The sequence below is a fragment of the Oncorhynchus nerka genome, linkage group LG3, assembly GCF_034236695.1.
Source record: "Oncorhynchus nerka isolate Pitt River linkage group LG3, Oner_Uvic_2.0, whole genome shotgun sequence".
NCBI lineage: Eukaryota > Metazoa > Chordata > Actinopteri > Salmoniformes > Salmonidae > Oncorhynchus > Oncorhynchus nerka.
In genome coordinates this window covers 9,355,037-9,363,843 of record NC_088398.1, presented here as the reverse complement: position 1 = coordinate 9,363,843, position 8,807 = coordinate 9,355,037, and the positions used below count along the sequence as shown (strand labels likewise).

Sequence of the window (8,807 nt, the reverse complement as noted above, 5' to 3'; positions counted from 1 at the left end):
AGTGTGTAGGAGGAAGGCTCCTAGGTGTGAAGTGTGCAGAAGGGCATGTGACAGCAGTGTGTAGGAGGAAGGCTCCTAGGTGTGAAGTGTGCAGAAGGGCATGTGACAGCAGTGTGTAGGAGGAAGGTTCCTAGGTGTGAAGTGTGCAGAAGGGCATGTGACCGCAGTGTGTAGGAGGAAGGCTCCTAGGTGTGAAGTGTGCAGAAGGGCATGTGACAAAGGAATGTGTAGTATTGTGGAAAGTAGCGGTATGTGTTAATTCTAGTGGTGTCTATGGGGCTGGGGATTAGAAATGTCCCATGTGAGAGGCAGGTTGAGGTTTCCAGGGTTAGAGTAGGGCAGAAGTTATCATATGCTGAGGCAGTGTGGAAGATGGGTCAAGGGGAGGGATCCTGAGAGGAGTGGTGTGAGTAGTAGATCTGTACCAGTACAGAGGGATAGGCCAGCAAGTGATGTTTCAGTAAGATTGGATTTGTAGCATTTTATAGCAATGGTTATCAACTGTACTGCAGGGAGGGAATGTAAGTCACAGAAAATTGAGGTAGTGGTGGCAGCTGCCGAGAGGTATTTGGGTGTGCGAGACTTGACATCAGAGTTACAGGATGTGTTAAGTGGTGTCCCATCCTTTCAGGTTGTTGGCCTGAGGTAGGACTAAATATATTTAAATTGTGGAGTATGGTGGTGGTATTTGAGTGTAGTGTTAGATGGTAGGGTATTTTATTTGTTTTTCAAGAAAAGTATAAGGGAGTTGGACTCCAGTATAGTAAGTGGCAGTAATGCAACATTGTTTTGGATGCCAACCTCGTTAAACCTCATCGAAGAGGCATTTGCCATTTGAAGTTCACCAATTTAAGTCAGCAGACAAACTAACACAAACCTTTATTCATTAACTGTCTTAGTTGAATAGCTACACATTTAGGTTAATTGTATGCATATTGTCAAAATATTCTACTAAATAAAATAAAATTTCTGCACTTTATTCAACCAGGTAGGCCAGTTGAGAACAAGTTCTCATTTACAACTGCGACCTGGCCAAGATAAAGCAAAGCAGTGAGACAAAACAACAGTTACACATGGGATAAACAAACGTACAGTCAATAACACAATAGAAAAATCTATATACAGTGTGTGCAAATGTAGTAAGATTAGGGAGGTAAGGCAATAAATAGGCCATAGTGGCAGCTGAAAGACTACATTTGGGTAAGTTCCATTAACCTAAGAAGCGATGAACAAAAGTATTTTCTACTCATGTCTATTGCAGTTGCTAGTTCACAAGTCATCATATTTCCACTGACAGAAGTTCATTCACATGTCATTAAGTTTCCAGGAAACAGCTTACCAGCTAACAGTGCATTTTAGCAAGGAGAGGAAACAGATAGGACAGTGGACAATCAGCATTGAACCGATTTAGCTGTTGTCTGCAACTCTTGCTTTACAAGTTACACATAATAAGCACTAGCCAGATACCTGTTTCACACCTTCCTAAAAGCACATATTGCACTTTAAAATAATGAATAAGTCAAAGATGGTGGTTATTTTCTCATACCAGTTATCATGTGTTTCTGTCTTAGAGAATGTCTCTTCCAGTCTAAATCAATTATTTGGAAGACTTGGTGCTGCTGATCCAGGAGTTGTAGACACCAGGCTTGTTCCTCTGGGCACAGCTGTAACCCCAAACACAGCACCCTGCAGCTGCCCGCCATCGGCGTCTCCCTGACAGAATGAAGATGGGGCAAGAGAAAGGTGGTGAGAGGTGCATCTTTCAATATTGGTTGATGCTGGTTAATCACAACAGATGAGAGCTTTTAACAAATCAAATGAAAAGGACAACAGTAGAAAGGTGTGCTATGAATTCAACTCTGTGTACCTGGCAAGACTCCTTGCCTCCCTCCATGAATCCAGTGCAGAACATGTTGGAGGTGATCTGTCCAGGGTCGGTGCTATTGCAGCTGCTGCTGCTCAGGATGGGGAGATCCAGGCAAAACAGTGGGTTGGGGTAGAAGGCTAGTATATCAAACATTCTCCCTTTGGTTCTGAGTGGTCAGTGATATAATTTGAAATTGGTTTGATAAACAACACATACCAAAAGTATTTATGGGCATATTGTTGATGCTACTCACAGCCTCTGCTGGGTAGGTTGCCCCAGCCAGCAGGTGCCAGAGCTGGCAGAGCGGCAGGGCATGACCACAGTGCACATGTAGCTGTTCAGGGAGGCAGGCTTGTTCAGCTTCACGTCATTGTCCAGTTTGCTGTTGTAACTGGGGTGCATGATGACCTTCACTGAGTTGAACAGCTCAGTGGCAATGTTGTGTGGTCACCTAGACATACCTGAATGTGGCTGGGGAGAGAGGGTTAATCAGATGAACAAATACAGTTATGTCGAACATACTGTAGATGGCTTTGGTAAATGTTTTTGAAAAAAGTTTCATCAGTCACTTACGACTTGTAGCAGTGAGCAGCAGACACCACCCATGTGCTGGAGATCAGGGAGCCACCACAGAAGTGGTAACCAGACTGCAGTGATGCCTGGTAGGATACAGAGTTCTTTCTGCACTCGTACCCTCCAACAATCTTGTCATTCTCATTGTCAAATGGGGGCAGCGACTGAAATACAGACGGAAAGAATCAGTGTGAAATTGCATGGAAATACAACTCATGCAAACAGAACGGTACCCGTGTTCAGTAAATATTCACTATTCAGAGTATTATCACAGGATGGACACCAATACGAACTTAAACAATTTCTCTCAACGAGTAAAGCAAGGACTTACATGCAACAGCAAACAGAGCCAGGAGAATAAGGTACTTCATGACTGTGTTTTTTAGCTGCAACACAGGACTCAATCACAAAGACAAACTTGTTATATACCCACTTCACCAGCCACATGATCTGATCTTATCAAGGATTTGCACTTCTGTGAACAGTAGGCCTATATCTGACGCTCAGACGTTACTCTACCTGGGAAAGAATTATGTCCATCTGAAGTGACACAAGCATAAGCATTTTCCTTATTCTTATTTTCATACGCACAACTTAAGTGGCAGCTTAGTTGTATATTTTCTAACACTTTTAACAATGGCACGGTGGGTGGTTCTGTTCTCGTTTCCTTTCTCACTGGTGTCTTCCTGTTGCCTAGGGTCTTAACCCCAGCACAGTGAGTACAGTGCAGTCACAGAGACACATTAGAATACAGTGTATGTTATAGTTGAATTGGAATGACAGAGGAAAATAACATGATGGTGTCTGAGTGTATCATTGACAGCACCAAATGCATTAAAAGGGAGGAACGAGACTGTGGTGAATCTGATGAGTGGACTACGGTCATATTTGTCAGTGCAGAGACCCTGAAAGGACATGATTCTGGTACCAAGACAGAAGACACCACACCAAAGAGTAGACCTGGAGAAAGTAACTACGGCTCTCAGGGCTCGATGGGGAGATGTTCCAGAGTTGCTGCAGCGTGTCTGGGCCTGCTGTGCCTTCTCCTACTGGCTGGGATCATGGTGCTGTTTGTCTACTATAATGGAGTCACTGTCCGTTTGGAGGAGAGGTTGTTAGTTTATAGAACCAGAAACAACAACCTGACTGAACAGAGAGACGAGCTACAGGTCCAAAACAAAAACCTGGATGAAGAAAAGGCAGATCTAAAGAGAAGATACAATATGCTGAATCAAACCTGCCTTGAAGCATGGAAGAAGTTTGGTTCCAGTTTGTACTACATCTCTGACGGGACTGAATCCTGGGATGAGAGCAGACAGGACTGTCTAAAGAGAGGAGCAGACCTGGCGATCATAAACAACAGAGTGGAACAGGAATTCATCTGTACATTTAAAAGGTTTTTCTGGATTGGTCTGACTTGACAAAGAGACAAAGGGGACTTGGAAATGGGTGGACGGGACACTAATGACCACAGGGTTCTGGTCTCCTGGTGAGCCAAATGGTGTCTCTATCGACTCTACTGAGGACTGTGCTGAGGTTAACACCTTCAATGACCCAGAGAAAAACTGGAATGATCTCAGGTGCAGTGAACGGCGGCACTGGATTTGCGAGAAATTGGCTGATCAGTAGCTCAACTTGGTACAAACTTCAGATAAACACGCACAAACACACCCACATGTCACACACCACCTGTAAGACTGAAACAATTCCCCATGACATCATCATCTCACTGAGCAAACAGTACCAACTGTTCTTGTCCAGACTAAACATCTATTCTATTTGTGTTCACATTGTACCAAACATATTAGCCTTATGTTGATTTTTGTCATATCTGTCATGTTTTTCCTGTAATATACCAAGAACAATTCCTAATAGAGCATTACATTATAACATTATAATAACATTATTTTATTTCATTTAAATACATTCTAGTGACAATCTAAAAATAATTTCCTGTCCCAGAATATTGAAAAATAAAGCCTTTCATCAATTTTTATGCAATGAAATACATTCTGAAAATGTACAAATGATGAGTGACATTCTGCTGTATTTGTAACACCATCTATACTGTACAGCATCTATAGGTATTTCTGAGGTCAATAAAACATGATATCATTAGATTACAACAATTAGATATCATGATCATATGATGAATGTTGTTATACTGTTTGTTTTATAGCTCTTTTTATATCAAAGAAACAGGCTCTGTAACAAACAGCCTATATTGATAACTGAAGCTGAGGAACCCTTAGACACACTCTCCTTTCTGACCAATACTCGAAACCAGTTGCAAAATGCCAGGCTTACTTCAAATGCTAGGTCATGAAACCCCCCCTCGTGGCCTCGTAGTGAATATATTTTGGAGAAAGTATGTGACACAAAACCAAGCACTGTATGAATAAACATTTCTATATTCCTTCAATGAGGAGTCAAGAAATGGGGCAAATGTCTATTCATTTTAACATGATAGGAATTTACATAGGGATGTAAGGTAATGCCGTTTAGCAGACATCCTCAGTTGAGGAGCCTCGTTAGCCATATGTCTGTTCACACGCAAGTTACTGTTTGACAGGTACCAATGGAAATGTATACATGTATGCCCTTGAGACTGACCAATGGCAGAGGACAGAGTGGGTTTATAAGAGGGCTCTGACAGTGGCTCAGTACCGAGGCAAAAACGGACACAACCATGAAGGTCATCATTCTTCTCGCTCTGTTCGCTGTGGCATGTGAGTACCGGTTTATTCAACAGGAAATAATATGTCGGCCAAAAGATTGGAGACTGCATGAAAATACAACTCTGGATTAAGCTATAAATATACACTGTTTGAAAAGTTTGGTACATTTGACCTATTTCTTTACAAAGATTTCTCCTTTACATCCCACTCAGTCGCTGCCCCCATTGACGATGAGGATGACAAGATTGTTGGAGGGTACGAGTGCAGAAAGAACTCTGCATCCTACCAGGCATCACTGCAGTCTGGCTACCACTTCTGTGGTGGCTCCCTGATCTCCAGCACATGGGTGGTGTCTGCTGCTCACTGCTACAAGTCGTAAGTGACTGGTGAAACTTTCTTCAAAAACATTTACCAAAGCCATCTAGAGTATGTTCGACATGAAACTGCATTTGTCTGAGTACATCTGATTAACCCTCCCCTCTCTCTCCCCAGCCGCATCCAGGTGCGTCTGGGTGAGCACAACATTGCCGTCAACGAGGGCACTGAGCAGTTCATCGACTCAGTAAAGGTCATCAAGCACCCCAGTTACAACAGCCGCAACCTGGACAACGACATCATGCTGATCAAGCTGAGCAGGCCCGCCTCCCTGAACAGCTATGTGAGCACTGTGGCTCTGCCCTCCAGCTGTGCCAGCTCTGGCACCCGCTGTCTGGTCTCTGGCTGGGGCAACGTATCCGGCAGCAGCAGTGAGTAGCATTAACAATATGCCCACAAAGACAGTTTGTTTCTCAAACTGATGATACATTATATCACTGACCACTCAGAACCAAAGAGAGAATGACAGAGAGACTATACCCATCTCTAGGCAACTACCCTGACACTCTGAGGTGCCTGGATCTCCCCATCCTGAGCAGCAGCAGCTGCAACAGCGCCTATCCTGGACAGATCACCTCCAACATGTTCTGTGCTGGCTTCATGGAGGGAGGCAAGGACTCTTGCCAGGTAAGCAGAGTTGAAGCACTTCCACTGATCCATAAACAGAATTAATGAAAATACGATTATAGAATTTCAAAAAACCATCCTTCAACCTAGATTGACTGATACCCTGAAACAAACCTGCTCACTTTTAATTTCTGTCTCCCCATCTCTCTATTAGGGAGACTCCGGTGGCCCCGTGGTGTGCAATGGTCAGCTGCAGGGTGTTGTGTCCTGGGGTTACGGCTGTGCCCAGAGGAACAAGCCTGGTGTCTACACCAAGGTCTGCAACTACAAATCCTGGATCAGCAGCACCATGTCCTCCAACTAATTGATCTAGACTGGAGGAGACATCTTCTCTCAGATAGAAATCCATGATAACAACAACTGTCATGAGAAAATAAATTCTATTTTACTTTTAAACACTGTCTTCGGTTATTTTTTCACTAAAATAGTGAATGGAGGACGCTTTTCTCGTGGTTCATTTTCATTCCAGCCAGATAGGCTATACTCCTGTTTTAAAGAGAAGCACGAAAAATAGGAAAGTTGAGAAATAGATAGTAGGCCTAGCCTATTGAAAGCTGATGGGATCCTCCTCTTTTTAATAGAGGCCATCACTCTGTTTTCTCAATTGCATAGCCTATAGAAATGTTGCACAACATGATCTCATGGGCTCTCATTAAGTGTTTGATTAGATTTTTCATTACATTTGCATTGATGTCAGAGTGATAGAAGGACAATAGAGTGCCATGCGGTTAGCAAGTTTGGTATGTTACTGAATGACTTGAAAATAAAGGACAGCCGCACACTCTAGGAACGCAGATGCAAAAATGTAATATCCAACGCTTCGACAGCCAAGCTGTCTTCATCAGGGTTTAATCACAAACACTGCGGGATGACTCGTTTAGATAGTGTCAAAAGACACACGTGTCTGTAATCATGGCCAAGAGTGGCCTAATATCATTGGTTAATTCTCAAATATCAAAATGGCATACAAAGAACAGCATACGATCATTAATTGATTTTAGACTACACAAGCTTACAAACAATTATCATTGGCAAAGTCACAATAATCACAAGAATGGCTTCAGATCAAAGTCTACTTTGAGACCGAAGGGAGCAAGGGTCTTTAAGGTGAAGATCCAGGCAGCCTCTCGTTTTAACAATAAATTATCAAGGTCAACCCCTCTCCTAGGGAGGGTGACATGTTCGATGCTAATATAACGCAGAGACGAAATCGAGTGGCCAGCCTACTAATGACCATCAGCAGCATCAGAGCTTGGAGAAGCTTAATTACCGTGACTAAATGGTCATGTGGAATTTGACTGCCCTCATGACACGTGACCGCCAGTTTGCCAGTAATATAGTCACCGTAACAGAACTAGTTGCAACACTCACTACCGAGTTCCAAATTGCCTCTGGAAGCAACGTCAGCACAAGAACGGTTCATTGAGAGCTTCATGGCATGGGTTTCCATGGCCGAGCAGCCGTACACAAGCCTAAGATCACCATGTACAATGCCAAGCGTCAGCTTGAGAGGTGTAAAGCTCGCCACCATTGGATTTGGAGCAGTGGAAAAACATTCTCTGGAGTGATGAATCACGCTTCACCATCTGGCAGTCCGATGGATGAATCTCGGTTTGGCGGATGCCAGGAGAATGCTACCTGTCCCAATGCATAGTGCCAACTGTAAAGTCTGGTGGAGGAGGAATAATGGTTATTCATGTTTTGTGCTAGGCCCATTAGTTAAAGTGAAGGGAAATCTTACCGCTACAGCATACAATGACATTCTTGACGATTCAGTGCTTCCGACTTTGTGGCAACAGTTCGGGGAAGGCCCTTTCCTGTTTCAGCATTACAATGCCACCGTCCACAAAGTGAGGTCCATACAGAAATGGTTTGTTGAGATCGGTGTGGAAGAACTTGACAGGCCTGCATAGAGGCTTGACCTCAACCCCATCGAACACTTTTAGGATGAATTGGAACTCAGACTGCGAGCCAGGTCTAATCGCCCAACATCAGTGCCCGACCTCGCTAATGCTCGTGGCTGAATGGAAGCAATGTTCCAACATCTAATGGAAAGCCTTCCCAAAAGAGTGTAGGCTGTTATAGCAGTAAAGAGGGGACCAATTCCATATTAATACCCATGATCTTGGAGTGAGATGTTCGATGAGCAGGTGTTCACATACTTTTGTTCATGTAGTTTACCTGTCGTAGTACAGACATTATTGCTATCAAAATGATCAAAAGCTGGTTTGGTCTGTTTTCATCTTAAATCAGGGTACAGGAGAAAAACCTTTTTATGTGAATCTCTAATAAATATGGTCAGGCTTTTATTTTGAAAACTACTCCATTTTGACACTGGTGCTTTTCACGTTGTTAGGGCTGGGGCGATACCAGTATCGTGGCAAGGAAACAAAACACGAAGTGGATTTAACTTCTTTGGGGAAACAGCCTTGAAGTTGGAAACAAACATCATTATGTTTTTTATCCAGAATCACATGTATTTATTTTGAAAGCTATAGCTTGGAAAATAAAAGGACCAAAGAGTCTGGTCTGCTTCATGTTTTCATTTTTGCCATGGAAAAAATATTGCGATACTGGTATCATCACAGCCCTAGAAGAGATATGAATTCAAAATATATTTTGTGAGGATTCTGTTGGTGTTGGAGAAAGTTGAAATAAGGGTTGACACGAAGGCCTACAATGAAATG

General features: G+C 43.1%; 2 protein-coding genes and 2 pseudogenes across 2 annotated transcripts in view; 3 read left to right on the top strand and 1 right to left on the bottom strand.

The window, feature by feature from the left end:
* znf1035 (zinc finger protein 1035) overlaps positions 1-8,807 on the top strand; it is a 95,570-nt gene that overhangs the window by 22,964 nt on the left and 63,799 nt on the right.
* Positions 739-2,811, bottom strand: LOC115140866 (trypsin-3-like; annotated as a pseudogene).
* On the top strand, positions 3,217-4,594 carry LOC115140854 (CD209 antigen-like protein C; annotated as a pseudogene).
* Positions 5,058-6,516, top strand: prss1 (serine protease 1). Its single transcript, XM_029679293.1, has 5 exons — positions 5,058-5,169; positions 5,331-5,493; positions 5,611-5,864; positions 5,984-6,120; positions 6,275-6,516. The coding sequence occupies exons 1-5, from the start codon at positions 5,130-5,132 to the stop codon at positions 6,422-6,424; spliced, it is 744 nt and encodes a 247-aa protein (XP_029535153.1). The 5' UTR covers positions 5,058-5,129; the 3' UTR covers positions 6,425-6,516.

Excerpts from the sequence above, each read along its gene's own strand:
- prss1 (XM_029679293.1), top strand. The coding sequence starts at position 5,130 with ATGAAGGTCATCATTCTTCTCGCTCTGTTCGCTGTGGCAT. Across the intron at positions 5,170-5,330 it reads CGCTCTGTTCGCTGTGGCAT|TCGCTGCCCCCATTGACGAT; the intron begins GTGAGTACCGGT and ends CATCCCACTCAG. Across the intron at positions 5,494-5,610 it reads GCTGCTCACTGCTACAAGTC|CCGCATCCAGGTGCGTCTGG; the intron begins GTAAGTGACTGG and ends CTCTCTCCCCAG.